This window comes from Rana temporaria, chromosome 9, assembly GCF_905171775.1.
Source record: "Rana temporaria chromosome 9, aRanTem1.1, whole genome shotgun sequence".
Lineage (NCBI taxonomy): Eukaryota > Metazoa > Chordata > Amphibia > Anura > Ranidae > Rana > Rana temporaria.
Window position 1 is genome coordinate 145881364 of NC_053497.1, and position 25047 is coordinate 145906410.

Sequence of the window (25047 nt, forward strand, 5' to 3'; positions counted from 1 at the left end):
GGTCTTAACAGATTTTTCAGTTTTGCATGAACGTTCGAGTGCTGAATTACTCACTGGATTGGTATATTTCTTGATAACTTACATTGTGTTTGCAGTTACTTATGCCAACGGCCATTGTGAAGGAGTATTTGAAGTATCTCAGAGCAATCATTCACAACAAACAAGAATTTTGATGTAAATATATATATTTTTTTTTTCTAACCAACAGTTCTCAAAGGAAAAGTACATCTTGGATACTCCACCAGAGAAGCTGCACAAAGAGTTGGAGGAGGAATTAAAACTTAACAGCTCAGACTTGCGCAGCCATGCCTGGTATCATGGTCGCATACCTCGTGAGGTGAGTGATGTACCCAAAGACGTGAGAAAAAGAAATAAGATATACTTGTGCTCAAATCCGAATAGTCTTTACATCAGGGGTGCCCAACCAGTGGCCCGGGGTGCCACATGTGGCCCGCGGAGCTCTCTGATGTGGCCCGCAGCCTCCTGCTCTGGGATGGTGGATCCCAGCCCAGATTGCCGGTCGCTGACCCCCCCCCATCCCAGAGCATCAGTGTTGTGAATGAAGCCAGTGGTAGAGGAAGCAAGCAGCTGCAGATCAGAGCTGCGTAAGTCGATGCTTCCTGTATAGCGCTGGCTATTGTCACAGGCGGAGTGATACCAAATGAGCTCTGCCTGAGACAGCAACAGCCGGTGATACCTGAATTGCAAGACTGTTATTAGAGGTAAGCTTATTACTAAAATCACAGGCCCGGATTCACGTACAGCGGCGTATCTTTGAGCGGGCGTAACGTATCCTATTTACGTTACGCCTCCGCAACTTAGACGGGCAAGTGCGGTATTCTCAAAGCACTTGCTCCGTAAGTTGAGGCAGCGTAGCGTAAATAGGCCGGCGTAAGCCCGCCTAATTCAAATGTGGAACAGGGGGGCGTGTTTTATGTAAATGTTATGTGGCCTGACGTGATTGACGTTTTTAACGAACGGTGCATGCGCCGTCCGTGGACATATCCCAGTGTGCATTGCTCCAAATACGCCGTAATTCACGGACGACTTACGCAAACGACGTAAAATTTTCAAAATTCGACGCGGGAACGACGTCCATACTTAACATTGGTACGCCGCATGTACGCCTCATATAGCAGGGGTAACTTTATGCCGGGAAAAGCCTAACGTAAACGGCGTATCTGTACTGCGTCGGCCGGGCGTACGTTCGTGAATTTGCGTATCTAGCTGATTTACATATTTCTAGGCGTAAATCAGCGTACACGCCCCTAGCGGCCAGCGTAAATATTCAGTTAAGATCCGACGGCGTAAGAGACTTACGCCGGTCGGATCTAATACAAATCTATGCGTAACTGATTCTAAGAATCAGGCGCATAGATACGACGGCTCAGACTCAGAGATACGACGGCGTATCTGGAGATACGCCGTCGTATCTCCTTTGAGAATCTGGGCCACAGTGTATATATGGGCATACCTGTTCTGCAGTGATTACTGGGCTGCTTTCAAACTGATACGCAGGTGCAGAGCAGTGCCCCCGCGGGTTACTTTCATTGAATCATAGACTTCTGTTATTACCTGCGGATTTGGTGCACTTTCAGAAAGTGCACCACACTTGCAGGATATAATAGAATTCTATGGCAAAATGCAGCTAACCATCAGGAAAGCCACAGATGCACTGTGCTGCACCCACGGTGTAGGTAAACCGCAGCACATCAGTGTAAAAGCAGCCTTAGGCCCCTTTCACGCGATCGGTCCAACCCACTCGGACCCTCCATTCACCCTCTATGGAGCTGCAGATGTAAACGGACTTGTGTCTGATTACACCCACCTACCTGCTAAAAAAAACAGAAGGGGGTCTGTCCCCTTCCATCTGCGTGGGTCGGTGGCCCCATAGAGTAGAGTGGGCTGTGTCTGCTCTGTATATGCAGAGTGGACACGGACCTGTCATGCGGCCGCTCCACTCATCGTGGCCTGCGACCGGTTACCTAGTCACTTCAGTGGCCCTCGCTCTTCAAAAGGTTGGGCACCCCTGCTCTTTACACCCATATATATATATATATATATATATATATATATACATATACACACACACACACACAACCATCAGGTGCTAAAGGTGTGTGTGACCACATGTTAACACTAAAGATTCTAATGTTGGGGTTGGGTTGGGGTCTAGTCAGATGTGAGCACTTTTTTGTCTGACCTCAATGTAAAAATTGCACATTTTTCTATTGCCACAGGTGTCAGAGACTTTGGTCCTTAAAAATGGGGACTTCCTCATCAGGGACTCACTGACCAGCCTGGGTGACTACGTCCTGACCTGTCGATGGAAAAACGAGCCCCTACATTTCAAGATCAACAAAGTGATGGTGAAGACTAGCGACAGCTACACGCGGATACAATACCTGTTTGAGCAGGAAAGCTTTGACAATATCCCTGCCCTGGTCCGCTCCTATGTGGGCAGCCGGAAGACTGTGTCAGATCAGAGCGGGGCACTCATCTACTGCCCAATCAACCGCACATTCCCACTACGATACCTAGAGGCCAGCTATGGGCTGGCACCTAGCCGGCAGGGGTCACACAGCCCACAGAAAGGACATATGAAGAGAAGAAGCATTACCATGACTGATGGGCTCACCGCAGACAAGATTACTAAGGCCAACGGGTGCCCAAACAGGTACAACAACTTTAGTAGTATACTGTATATTTCTACTGCTTCAGTAAAGGCTTATGTAATTCCCAGTCCTTCAGCAATCTCAGAGCGTCACTAGTCCTCAGATACAGCTTCCTAAGACAAAGGACAGTTTTCTGCAGAAGAAGTGTTCATCAGCCAGGCAAAAGAAAGATGTGGCACACTAGCCACAAGCAGGGGCGGACTGACAACTCATGGGGCCCCCGGGCAATAGAAGACTATGGGGCCCCCCGGGCTTACAGATGGCAACCACGACAGGAGGCGGGGCAGCTAATATCTCTGGATTTTCACATCAGAAGCATGTTGGTTTCAGACATATCAGGGACAGATGTAAAAAAAACATATTTTTACATACTGTCCCTGGTTTTACTGAGCCTGGCAACCCTGATGGGGCCCCCTAGTGACATGGGGCCCTCGGCAGTGCCCGAGTCACTCAATGGTCAGTCCGCCCCTGGCCACAAGCATCCTTATTGTGTTCAAATCTCCAAATGTCTCAGTAACCACTTTCCTTCATTTCCTGTTTCACTGTTACTAGGACAGAAAGTGAGCGGGATGACCCCAGTGGAGATTTTAGCAACACTAAAAACCCGACCCAAGTTCTAACAAGCCACCACTGGTTTTTATTGCTACTGTATCTTTTTTTGGAGAGATTGGCCCTCACTTCCTATCTTGGTGACCACCAGCACTGGGATCATAAAATATTGGAATCCTCCTTAAGACCCCTTTCACACTGAGGGCTTATTGCAGGCGCTATAGAGTTAAAAATAGCGCCCGCAATCCTCCCTCAAACAGCTGCTCCATTGTGTCCAGTGTGAAAGCTCAAGGGCTTTCACACTGGAGCGTTGCGCAGCTGAACGGTAAAAAAAAGTCCTGCTAGCCACATCATTGGAGCAGTGAAGGAGCGGTGTGTTTACCGATTCTCCACCGCTGCTGCCCATTGAAATCAATGGGACAACGCAGCTATACCGCCCACAATCCGCTGCTCCAGCAGCGCATTGTGGGCGGTTTTAACCCTTAAACCCGCTAGCGGCCGAAATGCGCAGCAAATACGCCCATAGCGTCGGCCGTATTTTAGGCCCCGTACACACGACCGGATCTGTCTGCTGGGATTTATCCGCGGATCAGTTTCAGCAGACAAATCCGGTCGTGTGTACGGCCTGGCGGACATTTGTCCAGCCGACCTTTTTCAAGCGGATAAAAATTTCTTAGCATGCTAAGAAATCTATCCGCTGGAAACCTGTCCATCGGACTTATCCGGTCGTCTGTACAGACTCACCGGATAAGTCCGACCGATCCCCATCCCTCGCATGCGTCGAAGTGATTCGACGCATGCGTTGAAGTATTTACCTTCCAGGGTCGCGCACGTCGCCGCGTCATCGTCGCGGCCACGTCACCGCGTATGTTTTCCGCTGGGATTTTGATCCGATGGTGTGTACAGCCATCAGATCAAAATCCGGAGCAGAAATGTCCGAGTGAAACGGTCCGGCGGACTGTTTTCATCGGATATCCGCTCGTGTGTACAGGGCCTTACTGACGACGCTATGGGCGGCTCAGTGTGAAAGGGATCTAAAGTAGAATTATAGGCAAAACAATCTTTCATTTTGGATAGAGTAAGGGAGGTTATAACCCCAATGAGGAGATTTACCTTCACTTCCAAGTGAGAAGTCCCTGCAGATTAAGGGAATTCATGGGGCCCCCAAATCACCAGAACTAGTGCCCCCATTGGAAGATTTCCCTTTCTTTTTCTGTTCTGGGGACAACCCCAAATTTGCAATTTTCTTTTACTTTCACTAACACTGATAATGGTAAACAGGACAAATAGAGAGGATGAATCTCCCTAAAAGGGCCAGGGTTAGCAATCTAAAGTTAACAGGTATTCTAATCTATCTCTACTCACCCAGAAGTGAGAAGAAGATCTATCCAGTGTGAGAGGAAATTTTGATTACAAGATGTCACATCTATTTATTATACATTGACAACTGTTACAATTTGGAATTCCTATTACTTTCTGTCCCAGGGATAATGGTCACTACAACACATAGAGAGTGACTCTCCGAAGAGGCAATAAAAGCCTGATGGGTTATTACAAAACTGGCACACTCTACCCAAACCCCCCCCACAAAAAACAGAAAAAAATTATTTTGGCTTTACATATACTTTAATTAAGGCAATGAAAAGACTTGTATAAAGCCTAGTACACACGCACCGAATGTTGAGCAACATCGGTCGGTTCAATAAAAACCAGCTGACATTCGGCCCGTGTGTATGGCAGCCGATCTGACAAGAAGCAGGCCGAGCATGCTGTAAAACCAGCAGCTGACCGTCAATGGCTGAGAGCGATGACCTGAGTGTACTGGCGGGGGGGCGTTCCCCTATCAGAACGCAATAGAATTGCAGGGGAGATCGATGTACTAGTGGTGTTTACTAGGCTTAAATGGTAAAACTGAAATTGATTAGTGACCAGGAGCAGATACAATTACAGTAACAAGTTTCCAGGGCCAAATCTCCAGAATAGTGGGCTGTACAGGGGATACAAATTCAATCATAGTTATTGTGTTGTGAATAAAGAATGGATGGGTTCATTCATAACATTTGTTCTATTTTTTTTTCTCCTAGCACGTCCTCTCCACATCACAGAGATATCATCAGGAGCTGTGCAGTCAGTGTGGACCAAATTCAAGACTTGCACTCCCCAATGTCCCCTATTTCTGAAACCCCTGGATCTCCAGCCTATAGCACAGGTAGGAAAAATGGCTGGTAAGGGATGGTGGTGGTAGTCCAGGACAAAGCCCATGCAAACTGCCCTTTAGGCTAAGTTAACACTGGCAATACATGCAAGGCGTTTGAGGGGCATTAAAAAACACGCCTAAAAACGCCCAAGCAAATGATACAATGGACAGCATATAGTGCTGTTTACACTATCAAAACAGGAGGCGTTAGCATTACGTTGCTTCAAAATTGAAGCCTCATGTCGAATCAGGAAGGACTTACAGCCTTTCAACGCCTCACATTCAAGTCTATGGTAACGCTTCGCTAACGCACTGGCAGGCAGTTGCAGTGCGGTTGCGGGACGTTAAGATTAGTTTATTTACTTTAATGGAATAGACGTTTGTGGAGCAGTTTTAACGCGCCCTAACGCTCATCAAACACTTCAAAACTGCCCACAGGGAGTTTGGGGAGCATTTTTAACTCTTCTAAAACACTTGCAAAACGCAAGTCTAATGCCCAAAATAAAGCTCATTAACGCAAGTCTAACGCCCATACTAGCGCTAAAGGAGTGTTTTGTTAAGCATTAGAAATGTGAATTGTGAACAGGCCTTTAGACTTCTTTGGGTAAAAAGCAAAAAGATCAGTGATTCCTTATGTAGTGCTCACCCCCGAAGGAGCCGCTGGATAGAATTGGGATGGCCTGTTACCTCTGTGACTCTGCTGTATAGGGGTAGTTGATGAGAGCAGTAATAATGGAATGTCCAAACAGCAGGTGTCTTTTCTTGTGCTTTATTTTACCCAACACGGTAAAACAATAAACTTGAAGTAGATAGGAAAGATGTATGAAGAGGAGAGTAGCAGATTCAGGCCTAACAGTACGGAAGCAGTCCTGCTTCCAACGACACTTGGCTTTCGTCGCCGCTCCAGACGGAGTGGGTATAGTGTACCTGGACAGGCCTCTCACACCGACCTGGCAGCCAGGGTATCACTCGGAGCTTTGAGGGAAACAAGTCTCTGCCACAGACCCTTCCCTAGAGCGTAGATCATGGAGAAAATCTTCCTTAGTGAAATTGGTGCCTGAATCTCCCTCAGGTAGTTCTTAATTGGGTCAATGACTGACAGGTTGCTGAAATCCAACCTCTCAGTGTCCGGTTACCTTGATCCCCGATGGATTGTCGCGGTCCTGTTGGACCGCCTGCCTCTTTTGGCTCTCCTCAGGCTGACTCCCCACCGAACAGCTATCTCGCTTGGGATCTTCCCTCAGAACTTGGGGAATCAGTTGATCGCTGGGGCCCCATCACAACTTCAATTGCTCCGGGCCAACATGGTCCCGGTACCAGGAACACCGCGTAGCACGTGCACCCCAGCCTGGTAGGCCATATTTCTGGGGGCCGTGATGTGTGGTCACCCTGAAGGTGGATGCCACACCAGGAACAAGAACCCCGCCCAATGGCGTTTGCTCCAGAAGTACCTTCCCCCAGCATGCCCCGCAAGGGAAACTCCCTCCTGATTGGCTGCTGGCAAGAGACACCCCAGCCTGAACTCCACTGCTGCCACCTATTGCTCTGAGGTGGAACAACACCCCAGAAGCAACAGAATGAGCCCACAGCACAGCCCAGCTGAAGCAGAGACCCAATTTAACAAATCAACTGGATGAGAGCCAACTAATTCTCTCATCCCCCTTAAGTTCTACATGCTTACTGCAGCCATTATGAGTGGCTCCCACTTTCATAGTTTGATATTTTTTATTATGAAGAATGCAGCAGGAGTTGTGGGCACCATCCAATGTGGGTGGGAATGCCCAAAATTTCCAGGTGAGTAAGAAAAAAGTCTAGGAACTATGGCAGGGAGGTTTTATTGCACTTCAGAAGTTGCAAGCAATCAGCAAGTACCCCATCTTAACAGACTCCTAACGCTGGAATATCACTTTTCGGTAGTCTGGATCTTTAACATTATTTGGTGTTTTTTCATCAATAAAATACTTTTTTCAGCAATATGTGTAGACATGTATATATACATTTTACTCCCATGCTATACAATTTGTAATAATTTTTTTTTTAATGTTTGCAGTTGTCCGGGTGAAGCCCCAAGGAGCTCCGGTAGTTAATAATGTGACCCCTGGCTCTCCTGTGCTGAGACGGTCCAGTGAACCCTACGTCTGCCCGGCAAACAACAAAGCTGCTTTAAACATGGCTGAAAACAACCATTCTTCACCAAGTCACGGGTACCCACAAATTTCTCCTTCCCCCTCCATAAACAGTTATAGTGACCCGGACAATGCACATTACTGCCAGCTTCGCCCAGCTTCCCCAACACATGACACCCCCAGCAAAACCCTTCCACCCAAGAGCTATGTCGAAAGGTTAAAAGTGGACGAGGGTGCCCGGGCAGGGGCGAACCGTGGGGTGGAGGACCCCGAAAAGGACAAACTGTGCTTTACTATCCCTACCGTAGAGGCCAAGTCTTCTTTTAACCCAACAAGTTTCAAGTCCACACTGATCCCCCCAGACAACAAGCCCCTGGAGATGTGTATACTAAAGAAGGTCAAAGAGCTCTTCTCTGAAGTTGATGCCAAAACCATTGCCAAACATATTACCAAAACCGACTGTGAGGTAAGAGTGATGCCAAGAACATTGATATTGAATATACAGAAGAGGACTTAAAGTGTATTTTAAAGCTTAAATAATAACAGTCTTTTTCGCTCCCTTTTGGTCTATTGGGAAAATCGAGAACCTGCTCGGTAGCTTTTTCCCCCTACACACGGCCAGGTTTCCCGACAGGAAAACTGCCATGAGAGCTTTGGTTGGGAAACCTGGCAGTGTGTATGCTCCACAGCAGGTTTTCCCCATAGGGAAACTGCTGGCTTAAAAACCGCCGGTAATCCCGGCGGGAAAACTGCGATGGAGCATACACACGGCCGGGATTCCCGACCAAAAGCTCTCATGCCAGTTTTCCTGCCAGGAAAACAGGTCGTGTGTACGAAAAAATCCATCAGTTTGTTTTCATCAGACGAACCGATCGTGTGTACAGGGCATTACACTTGTGGTTATTGGGAAGAATTACCCATTACAGATAACTAAAAAGATCAATGGTGTCAGTGGGATCTTATCTGAGAGGCAGAAATTGCTCATTGCTCAAGGAACCCCTAGTAACCTCTGGGGGAACCCTGGTTGAGAAACCTTGTTCTAACCTTTCCAATTATACCCCCAGAATCCAAATCTAAAGTAAATACATTTGGCTGGGAGATACTTTGAATTAAACCTGTGCTTTGTTCATTCACATTAATGCTCAGAGACAAACACCATCCATTCATGACACCCCTTTCCAACATGGCCCCAGGAGACCATAGTGGTGGACTCAACGAATCTTTGATTTATATATCTGGACCCTCTCTAGTGTCTGTTGTCAGTAGAGACTTCCTGAAACCATGCCACACATTATTATTACTGATACCAACCTAGTAACAAAAGAAAGCAAGCCTCTGGTGGTCCCATTCTCTGCATAGGATTACCCGGGGGCCAGATGTGGCCCTTTGCTTGCTTTTATCTGGCCCTTGGGGCACTATTTCATTCACTGATATTTAACAGTGGGGCATAATTCCCCCCACTGACACCAATGAAGGGGCACAAACTCTCCCAATGACATCAACGATGGGGCACAATTCCTTCCCAACAACACCAACAATGGGGCACAATTCTTTCCACTTACACCAAAGATGGGTCGTTGTTTTTTCTCACTGACATCAAGACCTTTTCTACACAAGGGGCCAGATTCACAAAGAGATACGATGGTGTATCTACAGATACACCATCGTATCTCTGACTTACACTGGTCCTATCTATGCGCCTGATTCATAGAATCAGTTACGCATAGATAGGGCTTAGATCCGACAGTGTTACACTGTCGGATCTTATTTTCGATTTAAAAATGGCGCCGGGGGCGTTCCAGCTGATTTACCTTGAATAATATGTAAATCAGCGAGATACGCAAATTCACGAACGTACGCGGACCCGACGTTTCCGTAGCGGCTTTCCCGTCGTATACTTACCCCTGCTTTTATCAGGCGCAGCCAATGTTAAGTATAGCCGGCGTTCCCGCGTCGAATTTGAATTTTCTAACGTCGTTTGCGTACGCCGATTCACAAACACGCGCGTCGCAAGTCACGCTCACGTCGAAACCAATGACGTCCTAGTGACGTCAGTGGAAGCAATGCACGCCGGGAAATTCCCCGGACGGCGCATGCGCATTTAAATCGGCGCGGGAACGCACCTGATTTAAATAGTACACTCCCCCTAGCTGCGGAATTTGAATTCCGCCGGGGGATTTAGGATCCGCCGCCGCAAGTTTGGAGGTAAGTGGTTTGTGAATTAGCCACTTGCCTCTCAAACTTGCGGGAGCGGATCTTAAATCACGTAGATCGAGCGGATCTTTAGATCCGCTGATCTACGTGAATCTGGCCCCCAATGACCAAAGTCCAGCCCACCTTATGTCTGAAGGACCATAAACTTTGTTTTTCGAAAGTTTGGAGACCCCTGTTCTAGAGCAATTTAGAAGTACAAAAGAAGTCAACAGCATTCTTAGATTTCTAATTTTCGGGGGTTCAATTATCAGATCCTGTTGACATTACAGATCATTATAGGTACCGTAGTATCAACAACAATTGTCCATATAGCTCAATATTGTTGAGCAGGGAGGCTGAGAGATTGCAATGAATCTCAGGGTGAATCGACTAATCTATGTGATACAATTCGGGGAATATAGTACAGGACGGTCATAACAAAGTAAGGGTACAGAGGCTATTATGGTAATAGCTCATAATATCTGCTCGTTGGAAAAGCACAATCTTCCTTTAATTATAGCCTAAATGTTTTTCATATAAGCCAGCTTATGATCCATAGTTAGGGGGCCTTTAAATTAGAGCGGAGTCCTTTTTTACATATATAAATTGTTAATCAAAGTGGCATCATGGCTTTAGGCTGACAGATCTTTGTTCCAATCTGAAATAAAGGTTAACACTAATGAAGTCTCAAAGTGCTGAGATATTTTTGGCGGCTGCAATGACGTCACCATGACATCACCTTATTCTCTTGCCAGTACGGCCAGATTAAAATGCCTGCCATTAATGTGTTTATTGCTGTGTCCTCCGGGGACGCTTCCTTCAAAAAGAGGCGAGAATCTATTTCCAATTAGGAAAGATTAATCTCCATCTTCACGTTACTTTCAGGTTGCCAGGATACTCGGTGTTACCAAGGAGATGCAGAGGATCATGGGAGTCAGCTCAGGCATGGAGCTCCTAACACTGCCGCATGGCCGCCAGCTGCGACTTGACCTTCTGGAAAGGTGTGTGGAGAACAGACGTAGAGGCTTGTGTCATCACTGACTGCGGTGACACGCTGGATGCAAATGTCAAAACAAAAAGTCAACCCCGATTAAACTGAACAGGCTGTGGGTCTTAGCACAACTAGAACATGACTATACCAGTGGACTCAGCCTATGTTCATAAGAGGAAAAGCAACAAGTTGATCCCCTGTTTCTAATACTGATCCCCCTTCACCCCTCCACTGCTCTGTTCAGACTAAAGAGAAACACCCAGTACAAATGGGTATGAAGGAGCATTTTGACTGTCTTCCCCATGACGTAACTTTGGGTAGCTGTGGCCAGGCCAACTTTGGGTGCCAATGTCCAGGCCAAGGAGAGAGTCCTTGGCCCTGTGTAAGCTCCCACAGATTGACTTGATGCCCATGGGGCTCTTTGCAGGTAAAAGGGATAGTTGCAGCATATACAGCACTGTATATCATGCATTGGTAAATATCTGGCACGTAGGGGTTGTCACGGACTTTGGGCTGTATTCCTTTTCTGGTGTACTCCAAGACTGGTGTTGTCTGGTCCTTGGGGTTTCTATAGCCAGATCCATTGGTCTTGTGTTCCAAGACTTGGGAAGCAGATTCGTGGCGGAAATACCCAACAGGGAGTCCGAAGTCCGTCACCGGGGTGATAACCACACACAATTATAGCAATAGCAATTATGGGCCGGATTCAGAAAGGACTTACGCCAACGTATCTTCTGATACGCCGCGTAAGTCCATGGATGCGCCGTCGTATCAATGCGCCGTATTCAGGAAACAAGATACGCCTGAATTTTGGCTAGATACGACCGACGTAAGTCTTCTACGCCGTCGTATCTTGGGCGCATATTTACGTTGGCCGCAGGGGGCACTTCGGTTGATTTAAGCGTTGAATTTGTAAATGAGCTAGATATGCCGATTCATAAACGTTTTTGCGCCCGTCGCTGTAATCTACGCCGTTTACGTAAGGCGTACGTCCGTCGTAAAGTTATCCCTGCTATAGGTGGCGCAGCCCATGCAAAGGTATGGACATCGGAACAGCCGTCGAATTTTACGTTGTTTATGTAAGTCGTACGTGAATGGGGCTGGGCAGAGGTTACGTCACGTTGTAGGCACTGAGCCGTCGTATCTTAGGGCGTAAATTCTACGTGATTATGAGCATGCATGCGCCGTTCGTTCGGCGCTTCATTTACATGGGGTGACGATTCATTTTAATACAACACGCCCACTACCTCCCTACTTTGAATTAGGCGGGCTTACGCCGGCCAATTTACGTTACGCTGGCACAACGTAGGGGGCGAGTGCTTTGTGAATACTGCTCTCGCCTCACAAAGTTACGTCGGCGTAGCGCATATGAGATGTGCTACGCCGGAAAACAAAGATACGCCGCTGTACCTGAATCTGGCCCCTAATCTTTATTATCTTTATTTACCAAGTTGGATCTGGATTACTTTCAAGGTACAAAGATAAGTAAAACTGTGCTTTGTACATCCACATCATCATTCAGACACTTTTCCACTCTTTGGTTTATATAACTGGGCCCCCTCTATTGTGTACTGTTAGTGGAGTGGTCATAGTCACACACACATGGTGAGGTTTCACAATAACATTTTAGGATGTGTGGTGAGCTTAAGTTCTCAGCCTGTGCATATATTCCAATATGGACCTAGATCAGCGATGTTGCATATATTCCCAAAGTCACCGATCTCAGAGGAAGACCCGATTACATAGGAAGTAATTTTTCCTGGTCAGTCAGTATCATTCATTGGGATAAACACAGCGCTGGAGGGATCTGTAGATGACCTAAACATATATGTGATTGTCCATAGAATCCTGTTCAGCAATTTGATTTTCTGATTATCAAGCAAATGTTTGTTGAAGTTCATAACATGGAAAGTCATTATTCCACCCAATGATTACAGGAAACTCACCTGTATGGCAGATCGTTCTAACCTCTGTGCATTGCTCCACAGATTTCACACCATGTCTATCATGATCGCTGTGGACATCCTGGGCTGTACAGGCAGTACGGAGGAAAGAGCCGCTCTGCTTCACAAGACCATACAACTGGCAGCTGAACTCAAGGGCACTCTGGGAAATATGTACAGTTTTGCGGCTGTAATGAACGCCTTGGAGATGTCACAGGTACAGAGAACAAAAGCCTAAACCTAGTGCACATGATGAGATTATCGGACGAATGATCGTTGGCCCAGATTCAGCTAGAATTTGCCCCTTTCTTACGGAGGCACAGGGCAGCGTTTTTGCCCTGCGCCCCCACAAATTTACTGCGCTACCCGCGATTCACGGAGCAGTATGCGGGGCCGCTGTGTAAACTTGCCCTGCGTAAGGGCGCCTAATGTAAATGATCCCGTAGGGGGCGGGAATCATTTAAATTAGGCGCGCTCTCGCGCCGAGTGTAGAGCGCATGCTCCGTCGGGAAACTTTCCCGACGTGCATTGCGGCAAATGACGTCGCAAGGACGTCATTTGCTTCCAGCGCCATTCACGAATCACTTACGCAAACGACGTGAAATTCAAATTTCACGACACGGGAACGGCGTGTATACTTTAGCATTGGCTGCCCCTACTATTAGAAGGGGCAGCCTTACGCTAAAGACGCCGTACGGAAACTCCGTAACTTGCGTACGCAGGGCCCGCGCAACATTGTGAATCGGTGTTAGTATGCAATTTGCATACTATACACTGAGCACAATGGGAGCGCCCCCTAGCGGTCATCGCAAGAATGCAGCCTAAAATCTGCGTGGCATAAGAGCCTTATGCCACGCAGATTTTAGGCTGCAGTCGGCGTTACGATGTTCCTGAATCAGGAGCATTCGTAACGCCGGAGCAAGTCAGCAATTGCGCAACTATGGTTACGCAGGCGCAATTGCTCTCTGAATCCGGGCCAGAGTTTTTATTTTTTTTGCATGCTAGTCTCATATCACAAATGAAGAGGTTACTAAAGTACGAACAATTCTCGTACAACAGAATAAAAATTCGGAAGTGATGTAATGTAATGTATTGTATGTGTATTGTATTTTTGGACGAAAACTGTACTGATTAAACAAAAATTATGTACAGTAATGCAAACCATAAATTGCTTCCGTCTCTTGCAAATATCAGCTCATGTCAGGTTGTTGCATCGTCTATCTTCTTAGACAGAGCTGACAAATAGTCATATTTCGGTGTCTTTAGCCATAGGAAAGCTGGAGCAGAGCCAGGATATAATGTGGCTCTTTCTATTTGGTGTCACATTTGTAAACTGGTGAGGGCGGGAGGCTGTCCACACATAACGAGCCCTCCTGCCTGCTCTATTATTGCCTGAAAGGAAATGATGCTATAACATAGCTCGATTTATTTATCTTTTTACACATGGTGTTATAAAGTGTTTGCTTTTCGCTCTACAGATCTCAAGACTGGAACAGACATGGGTTACCCTGAGACAGAGGCACACAGAAGGGGCCATCTTGTATGAGAAGAAACTCAAACCATTTCTGAAGAGCATGAATGAGGGCAAAGGTAATTACATAGTCATCTTGGTCCAACGCCCCCAAATAGGACTACATTTAAAAATGAGCTCCAGCCAAAGTATTTTACCAGGCAAAAGGAGGATTTGTAATTCTCCACAACTAGTCTTTTGCTCCAGGCAAACATACAAACATAGATGCAGCGCTAGCGATATTGTAAAATGATAAGCTCCAGGCACCCTGCCAGAGAGCAAAGACAGGTTCTGAATCTCCACGACAGTTGTTAACAGAAACCACTCAACTGCTGTCTTTCTTTTTCCCATACAGTGGCAGAAAGAAAGTTAGCTCTAAGATTAATGGGGGAAGCTGCTATTAAAAGTTGTTTGCCTTAATGCAGAGAATGCATTAGGGAAAACATTTTTTTTTAACTTTAGGATAATTTTAATGGCTCAGGAATGCGAGCATACTGAAATATAGCAATGCGCTCTATAAATGTGCTGTGCACTTCACTGACTTTGGGGCTCTATAGTAGACTCTATAGGAAATAAGATATACCTGTGCTCAAATCCCAATAGCTTGTACATAATTATAACCTATCAGGTGCTAAAGGACTGAGATTACATGTTAAAGCTAAAGATTCAGAATATACCCTCTGCACACTACTATAGACCCTCTGCACACTGCTATAGACCCTCTGCACACTACTATAGACCCTCTGCACACTACTATAGACCCTCTGCACACTGCTATAGACCCTCTGCACACTGCTATAGACCCTCTGCACACTGCTATAAACCCTCTGCACACTGCTATAGACCCTCTGCACACTACTATAAACCCTCTGCACACTGCTATAGACCCTCTGCACACTACTATAGACCCTCTGCACACTACTATAGACCCTCTGCACACTGCTATAGACCCTCTGCACACTGCTATAGACCCTCTGCACACTGCTATAGACCCTCTGCACACTACTATAAACCCTCTGCACACTACTATAAACCCTCTGCACACTGCTATAGACCCTCTGCACACTGCTATAAACCCTCTGCACACTACTATAAACCCTCTGCACACTACTATAAACCCTCTGCACACTGCTATAGACCCTCTGCACACTGCTATAAACCCTCTGCACACTACTATAAACCCTCTGCACACTACTATAAACCCTCTGCACACTGCTATAGACCCTCTGCACACTGCTATAGACCCTCTGCACACTGCTATAGACCCTCTGCACACTGCTATAGACCCTCTGCACACTGCTATAGACCCTCTGCACACTACTATAAACCCTCTGCACACTACTATAAACCCTCTGCACACTACTATAAACCCTCTGCACACTACTATAAACCCTCTGCACACTGCTATAGACCCTCTGCACACTACTATAGACCCTCTGCACACTGCTATAGACCCTCTGCACACTGCTATAGACCCTCTGCACACTACTATAAACCCTCTGCACACTGCTATAGACCCTCTGCACACTACTATAAACCCTCTGCACACTGCTATAGACCCTCTGCACACTACTATAAACCCTCTGCACACTGCTATAGACCCTCTGCACACTGCTATAAACCCTCTGCACACTACTATAAACCCTCTGCACACTACTATAAACCCTCTGCACACTACTATAGACCCTCTGCACACTACTATAGACCCTCTGCACACTACTATAGACCCTCTGCACACTGCTATAGACCCTCTGCACACTGCTATAGACCCTCTGCACACTACTATAAACCCTCTGCACACTGCTATAGACCCTCTGCACACTACTATAAACCCTCTGCACACTGCTATAGACCCTCTGCACACTGCTATAGACCCTCTGCACACTGCTATAGACCCTCTGCACACTGCTATAGACCCTCTGCACACTGCTATAGACCCTCTGCACACTGCTATAGACCCTCTGCACACTGCTATAGACCCTCTGCACACTGCTATAGACCCTCTGCACACTACTATAAACCCTCTGCACACTACTATAAACCCTCTGCACACTGCTATAGACCCTCTGCACACTGCTATAGACCCTCTGCACACTGCTATAGACCCTCTGCACACTACTATAAACCCTCTGCACACTGCTATAGACCCTCTGCACACTACTATAAACCCTCTGCACACTACTATAAACCCTCTGCACACTGCTATAGACCCTCTCTGCACACTGCTATAGACCCTCTGCACACTACTATAGACCCTCTGCACACTACTATAAACCCTCTGCACACTACTATAAACCCTCTGCACACTACTATAAACCCTCTGCACACTGCTATAGACCCTCTGCACACTGCTATAGACCCTCTGCACACTGCTATAGACCCTCTGCACACTACTATAAACCCTCTGCACACTACTATAGACCCTCTGCACACTACTATAGACCCTCTGCACACTACTATAGACCCTCTGCACACTACTATAGACCCTCTGCACACTACTATAGACCCTCTGCACACTACTATAGACCCTCTGCACACTACTATAGACCCTCTGCACACTACTATAGACCCTCTGCACACTGCTATAGACCCTCTGCACACTGCTATAGACCCTCTGCACACTGCTATAGACCCTCTGCACACTACTATAGACCCTCTGCACACTACTATAGACCCTCTGCACACTGCTATAGACCCTCTGCACACTGCTATAGACCCTCTGCACACTGCTATAGACCCTCTGCACACTGCTATACGCCCTTTCTAGCAAACTCTGTTTAAGCAATACTAGCTAGATTCACATAGATGGCCGCAACTTTAAGGCGGCGTAGCTTAAGGCATTTAAGCAATGCCGCCGTAATTTAGCGAGGCAAGTACATGATTCACAATGTACTTGCCTGCTAAGTTATGGCGGCGTAGCCTAAAGCGGGCGGGCGTAAGGGCGCCTAATTCAAATTTGTCTAAGGGGGCGTGTTTTATGCTAATGAGGCTTGACCCGACGTGATTGACGTTTTTTTCAACTGCGCATGCGCCATGCGCCTACATTTCCCAGTGTGCATTGAGGCTACGTCCACCGCACGGGCCTATTGATTTCGACGTGGACGTAAATCCCTATTCACGGACGACTTACGCGAAGTACGTAAAAATGTCGAATTTCGGCGCGGGAACGGCGGCCATACTTAACATTACTATTCCATCTATTTGATGGAATAACTTTAGGCCTGTAATGCGTTACGTAAACGGTGTAAATGTACTGCGGCGGCCGGGCGTACGTTCGTGAACAGGCGTATCTACCGATTTACATATTCTACACGACCGCAATGGAAACGCCACCTAGCGGCCAGCCTCAATATTGCAACCTAAGATAGGACGGCGTAAGCCGTCGTATTTTAGATATGTTTAAGCGTATCTCTGTTTGAGAATACACTTAAACATAAGTCGGCGCAGATTCTGAGTTAGGTCGGCGTATCTACTGATAAGCCGGCCTAACTCTTACTGAATCTAGCTATACATGTTTAAGCTGGTCAACTGCATCAAAGTAATCCCTCTCTGGCCAGTCCCTACTCTACTCTGCAAAATGCAAATGCTCCCATGGGTATAGTGCCTTCATATGTTGTTACCTTTTAAGTGGAAAATCACCCTTACAGCATCACAGAAAACAATAGAAACCTGACAAAAATTCTAACTCTTCCCTTTTTTATTCAAAACTGAATAAAAAAAGTTTTGGCTGGAGTAAAGGCAAGGGCATGCTCATACCTTCTGTTTTATGACTGCATTATTGTAGTGTTCAAAATGAAAGGGATATGCAATGTCTGTGCTCCAAAAAGTCTTTGTACATAAGGGAATTTTGAACAAGCCACAGGTTTTACTTCCACCTTTTCCTTCTAGTATTGTGATCATAGTTTTTGTAAAACCACAGGATGGTGACATTTAGATCATCAAGATGAGTTATTCTGCAACTGTTTCTATAGAGAACTGATATAATAATGAAAAGTAGGAAAACTTTGTTTAAATCTTTGAGATTTTCATCTTACCATAATTACAAGAATTGTTTGATTTCTTGCAGAGAGCCTCCCATTGAGCAATACAACCTTCCCACACATTATCCCTCTAATCACTCTTCTGGAGCGAGATGTCCCTCTGCTAGACGGAGGAGAACCCTGGGATTGCATTGACAGCGGTGTAGAAGTGGTGATGGCTCACCTGGAAGCAGCCAGAATGGTGGCACATCATGGAGGCCTTTACCGGACCAACGCTGAGATGAGGCTACAGGGTAAGCCAACATTGGTGTATTCTTCAGAAACTCAGCTGGTGGCACCCAGAGGGGTTCATTGTTCTCCATGTACTGTAGTAAGCCAAGCAAGTCTGAATATCCTGCTATGTTCCTTTATGTTCTAAATCTGACTAATGTTTAGAACATAGGGCCAGATTCACAGAGGAAATACGCCGGAGTATCTACCGATACTCCGGCGTATTTTCAAATTTGCCGCATCGTATCTTTATTTGTAATTCACAAAAAAGATACGACGGCTTTTGGCTAAGATCCGACAGGCGTACGGCTTCGTACGCCTTCGGATCCTAGGTGTAATTTTCCGGCGGCCGCTGGGTGGAGTTCGCGTCGTTTTCCAGCGTCGGGTATGCAAATTAGCTGATTACGGCGATCCACGAAGATACGCGCATTCAGCCATGTTAAAGTATGGCCGTCGTTCCCGCGTCGAATTTCAAATTTTTTTTTTTTTTGCATAAGACGTCCGGGAATACGAAACGACGTAACGCACGTCGTCGTTCAAAAAAAACGTTGGGGTGCCGTAATTTCGCACAAAGCACGTCGGGAAATTTTCACACGGAGCATGCGCAGAACGTTCGGCGCGGGAACGCGCCTAATTTAAATGGTGCCCGCCCCATTTGAATGAGGCGGGCCTGCGCCGAGCGGATTTAGGCACTTACGCTGTAAACCTGCGGCGGTGTAACGTAAATGGGATACGTTACGCCGCCGCAACGTAACGTATTTGTACCTGAATCTGGCCCTCAGTCAGTAATGTCCTATGTTAGGATATCAAGGGATAAACTAAGTGTCACTTAACTCTACTGCTATTAATGCCATAACCAAAAAGTGGAACATTTTCAGGCAATGTCAGGTGCTACACATCATAGAATATATAAAATTACCATTAGCAGAAAAAGCCTAATTTATATCATATAAAAACACATTAAAGGGAGAGATATGAGTAGTAGACTAGTGGGACAAACTCCAGTGAAGACATATTTTACTGCTGGAGTTCCCAAGATATATAAGAGAGCCAGTGGGTTATGCAACATATTAGAATCCACACAAGATACCATTTGTAGGCCAAGGTATATCTACTTACTGTAGATATCAAATGGCCATGATGGAAGATAGAACTGCCTACTGTTCCTGTTATCTCCTCTTCTCCTAAATATTTGAAAGTACCCTCCCACAGAGCTTATCTCTGTGATATCCATTGGCATGGATTGGCTACTGTAGATAAGACCAGCAGTGAACAGAAAGTCTTGGGTGTCTACCTATGCACAGACAGGTGTAGTCTCATCCACCAATCAGAGTCTTAAGCTGGCCATAAAATGTTAGAAGTTCAGTAGTTCAGCCCAGAAACAATAGTGCACATTTTGCATTTTTTTTTATCTTACCGAAAACACACAGACACTGACACCAACTGACACCAATACTAAAACCTTGTACACACGACCGGTTTTCCCAGCAGGATAACTGCCAGGAGAGCATTTGGCCGGGAATTCTGATCGTGTGTATGCTCCCTAGCAGTTTTCCCGTCAGAAAAACAGCCGAGAATCCCGACGAGAAAATAGAGGACCCTACTCTCTATTTTCCCGTCGGGTTTCCCGGCAGAGTGTTTCCTGCCGAAAAAAATGGTCGTCTGTATGCTTACCTGTCCCGGGTAAACCCGTGCATGCTCGATAAGAGTTCGACACATGCGCGGTAGCATACAAGTTTAGTGTGGGGTGTAGCAAGATGGCGGCGACGGTATTGAATGTGACGAGCGACGGCTCGTCGTAGTCGATGACATCACTGCGTTCTTACCATTCAAAAGTATGGCGTTTCTTTTGAATGGCCGTCTGTATGCACGGCTTTGCAAAAGACAAGCTTGCCAGGAATCCCATCAGGAAAACCAAAGTTTTTTCCTGACGGGGTTCCCGGGTGTGTGTACAGGGCCTAAGTTAAAAAAAAATTGACCCTGTCCCAAAAACACTAACCCTGGTACTGACCTAGATCAAACCTTGATCTAGGTACTTTTTTTTCTCTCTCTGCAAGGACAGAGAGAGAGATACTATGTATCTCTCTCCTCCATTCCCAGAGAGAGAAAACACGGGTGGGAGGCTTCACAGTGACTGATCACTGTAATAGCCAATCAGAGGCTATCGCAGCGTTCAGGTGACCCGGGATCGGAAGAACCTGATCATTAGAACAGTTTATATTTTTAGAATGAGGCCTTGGAGGTTTAAAGTGGTTGTAAACCCTTATGCCGCGTACACACGATCATTTTTCGGCATGAAATTTTTTTTTGTTTTTCAGCATGTCCAAAAAACAACGTTTTTCCAACTTCATCATTAAAAACGACGTTGCCCACACACCATCGTTTTAAAAAAATTATGAACAAAGCGCGGTGACGTACAACATGTACGACGGCACTCTAAAGGGGAAGTTCTATTCGCCTTGGGGCTGCTTTAGCCGATTCCGTGTTAGTAAAAGACGATTCGCGCTTTTTTGTCTGTTACAGCGTGATGAATCTGCTTACTCCATTATGAACGGTAGTTTTACCAGAACGAGCGCTCCCGTCTCATAACTTGCTTCTGAGCATGCGCGGGTTTAAAACGTCGTTTTAGCCCACACACAATCATTTTTTACTACCCGTAAAACAAACATTTTTTAAAACGTTGTTAAAAAATGCAGCATGCTCGAATTTTTTTTTTGTCGTTTTTCAGAAGCCGAAAAATGATGTGTAGCCCACACACGATCATTTTAAATGACGTTTTTAAAAACGTCGTTTTTTTTCATGCCGAAAAATGATCGTGTGTACGCGGCATAACAGACCATTTCCCCTACAGGTAAGCCTTATTATAGGCTTACCTGTAGGGGAAATGGTCTGTTATGCCGTACTGGAAATATCACCTAAACCTGCACGGTTTAGGAGATATTTACCATATACGTTTGCGCCGACGTTATCGGCGCACGCGCACTTTAGAAAAGGCGCAAACATGCCCTTTCTAAAGGGTTTACTTCCTCTTTAAGTCTTTCATTTACATCCAATAGTATGCATTTAACCCCACCAAGCACCACCATCCAGCTGCCCTAACTATACAACTATTTATATGTAGTAAAAATATTCTGTTCCTTAAACACATTATATAGGTATCTGAACATTTCTCCTTTCTTCTGCGTCTGGGGCTTTGCTTGATAAGCCTTAAGGTACCCATTAAGCTAATGCATCTCTGCAGTTCTCATTAATTATTGATGATTATCATGCTGGCTGCTGTGACACATACATGCATAAAGTCACCATTTATCAAGGCTGCTCAACAGGCTGACTCATGCCTGTATAATCAGCTATGACATCATGCATGGCCGCCGTGTATTAAATAACCTTCCATCCCTGGCAGGACAGGATGAATGCACAAATCCAGCTTTGACTGGTACAATAATGGTTTATAGAAGCCATAAAAAATCCCTCAGATGTCAATCCCTTCCCAGACAGGGGTGTATTTAGGTTTTGTGCTGCCCTAGGCCTGGTGAAACTCGCGCACCCCCTACTTTATATATGACGCACCCCTTGCTTTTTAAGACCCGTCCTGTCATTTTCATGGGATGAGGACAGAGGGACGCAGTGGGATGATGACAGAGGGACAGGGTGGGATGAGCACAGGGGGACAGGGTGGGATGAGGACAGGGGGACAGGGTGGGATGAGGACAGGGGGACAGGGTGGGATGAGGACAGGGTGGGATGAGCACAGGGGGACAGGGTGGGATCAGCACAGGGGGACAGCTTTTTTGCCGCCCCCCGCAAAGTGCCGCCCTAGGCCTGGGCCTTGTCGGCCTAGGCCATAATACATCTCTGTTCCCAGATCTACTAGTGTTCTTGCTGCAGAAAGTTTCCATCAATGCCTGTCCCAGTTGCAGGGTGTCACCAGAACAGGAAGTGGGCAGATATCTCTCCAACAAGTAAAATCTAAGGCCCAGATTCCCATAGAATGGCGTATCTTATCCGATTTACGTTACGCCTCCGCAACTTAGACGGGCAAGTGCTGTATTCTCAAAGCACTTGCTCCGTAAGTTGCGGCGGCGCAGCGTAAATCGGCCGGCGTAAGCCCGCCTGATTCAAATTTGGATCAGGGGGGGCGTGTTTTATGTAAATCTACTGTGACCCGCCGTGATTGACGTTTTTCCCGAACGGCGCATGCGCCGTCCGTGGAATTTCCCAGTGTGCATTGCTCCAAAGTACGCCGCAAGGACGTCATTGGTTTCGACGTGAACGTAAATGACGTCCAGCCCCATTCACGGACGACTTACGCAAACGACGTAACTTTTTCAAATTTCGACGCGGGAACGACGGCCATACTTAACATTGTTACGCCGCACTTATGCCTCATATAGCAGGGGCAACTAAACGCCGGGAAAAGCCTAACGTAAATGTTGTAACTTTACTGCGTCGGCCGGGCGTACGTTCGTGAATTCGCGTATCTAGCTGATTTACATATTTCGACGTGTAAATCAGCGTACACGCCCCTAGCGGCCAGCGGAAAAATGCAGTTACGATCCGACGGCGTAAGAGACTTACGCCTGTCGGATCTAATGGATATCTATGCGTAACTGATTCTAAGAATCAGACGCATAGATACGACGGCTCGGATTAGGACATACGACGGCGTACATGGCGCTGCGCCGTCGTAAGTCCTTTCAGAATCTGGACCTAACTGAGATTCTAATCATTCCTCACACAAAACAACATTTTGTAGTATATATTTGTCATTTCTGGTGTAGACTCTTTCCTGACTGTGTGTTTTCCACCCTTGAACAGGTTTCCACCCCAGATCGGATCTTCAGGAGGTCTCCAGCACGGAGTTCCAAATGCGAATGCTGTGGGGCAGCCGAGGAGCAGCGGGCAGCCAATCCGAAAGATTTGACAAATTTGACAAAGTCCTGACCGCGTTGTCACACAAACTGGAGCCTTCGGTACGCTCCAGCGAATTATAACACAGCACCTGGATGGAGGTGGAGAATGAAACTCTGTAACAGAAGGACATCTAAGGGATAAACACGCCCAAAGCAATGCATCTCAGAGACTTCTTTGAGCAAAACAAAATAGCACTTTTCAGTGGCTTCCATCATGGGGGCTTATATTTGTAGCAGTGCATGCTGAATCTTATCAAATTCCAGAAAAAAAATGGCTGCACTGTATGTATTCATTTAAGGATAATTATATGTGGGTTAGCCCTGACCAATATTTTACATTTTTTATTATAAATCTGGATGTTTGGCCACTTCGGGGATCTGATGTAAGACTGGAGGTTAGCCCTGGACAAGTGCAATGTCTCATTGTACATAGTACTATAATGTCCAGTGCCGGGACAAGGTTATCCAGCACCCAGGACAAAGATGCCAAACTGCACCCCCCCCCCCCCATTCCCTTAGAGTTAGAGTCAGAACGTCCCCATCCCTGCAATAAACCATTGCGCCCAGGGCAGCTGTCCCTCCTGCCCACCTCTTGTCCCGGCCCTGATAATGTCATAGAGTAAATGTTTGGCCACTGTTTGGCCACTTCGGGGGTCTGATGTAAGACTGGAGGTTAGCCCTGGACAAGTGCAATGTCTCATTGTACATAGTACTATAATGTCCAGTGCCGGGACAAGGTTATCCAGCACCCAGGATAAAGATGCCAAACTGCACCCCCCCCCCCCCATTCCCTTAGAGTTAGAGTCGGAACGTCCCCATCCCTGCAATAAACCATTGCGCCCAGGGCAGCTGTCCCTCCTGCCCACCCCTTGTCAGAGTAAATGGCTACTGAAAGCGGGGCTTGCAATTGAACATACCTGATTGGAGATCATCCAATCAAATTGAAAACGCTTAGGTGGAGAGGGAGGTGCTTGTGGGTGCTGCGGGGTCTAGGCAAGCCGCTGCAGACCCCAGAGACAGCACTTGGCATTCCTCTCGACTGACCATTATTTTTGAGGACTAAACTCATTTTTGAAGAGTTGGTGACTTTTTAAATGTGGAAATGAATTTAAGGTGGAGTGTAAAAATGATAGGCACAGTAAATCCGACTGCCTAGCTACTGTGAAAGAAAAAGGATCAGGTCATCCTGGGACTTGTAGTTCCACAATGCCTGGGTACCCATAGACTACTCAAACTGCCATACCCCTTACTGAATGCCAAATATGATACAAAGCTGTAGAATCTCTGTATCCCAACTATACTCCTGACAGCTGTCAAAAATACATTCTCCCAATACAGGATCAAAGCCGTCCTACGTTATATAGAGCTGGGCTGTACCAGAGATTTTTTTTTTAATTGCTTAGTACCAAGACTGACCACTTGTTAGCAATGGCCATACATGTAAAACACAATTTCTAACGGCCATGAAGAGGATATAAAATAACATACCGTATCTGTGACCCCAACAGACTACAGTACTACATCTGGTCTTTATGTGCATGAAGTTAGAAAAATGGATTGGGCGCCATCTAGTGACTATAAAAGAAATGACAAGTGTACAGATGACACTTGTTCTACGCTGGGTTGTAAAGTAGAATTTATTTATAAAATGTAATTTCACTTTAAATTCCCTTATACAGTACAATAGTCATTTTCAACTT

General features: G+C 46.3%; 1 protein-coding gene across 3 annotated transcripts in view; it reads left to right on the forward strand.

Annotated features, from left to right (window-relative positions):
• SH2D3C (SH2 domain containing 3C) overlaps nucleotides 1-23967 on the forward strand; it is a 126729-nt gene extending 102762 nt beyond the window's left edge. For all 3 annotated transcript variants that reach the window (XM_040324762.1, XM_040324763.1, XM_040324764.1), the window contains 9 exons: nucleotides 209-337; nucleotides 2241-2677; nucleotides 5309-5433; nucleotides 7472-8013; nucleotides 10626-10741; nucleotides 12720-12891; nucleotides 14153-14264; nucleotides 18251-18457; nucleotides 23253-23967. In XM_040324762.1, the coding sequence (XP_040180696.1) occupies nucleotides 209-337; nucleotides 2241-2677; nucleotides 5309-5433; nucleotides 7472-8013; nucleotides 10626-10741; nucleotides 12720-12891; nucleotides 14153-14264; nucleotides 18251-18457; nucleotides 23253-23428 (2016 nt within the window). In that variant the 3' untranslated portion in view covers nucleotides 23429-23967. The remainder of the gene's footprint in view (nucleotides 1-208; nucleotides 338-2240; nucleotides 2678-5308; nucleotides 5434-7471; nucleotides 8014-10625; nucleotides 10742-12719; nucleotides 12892-14152; nucleotides 14265-18250; nucleotides 18458-23252) is intronic.
• Nucleotides 23968-25047: the final 1080 nt, after the last annotated feature.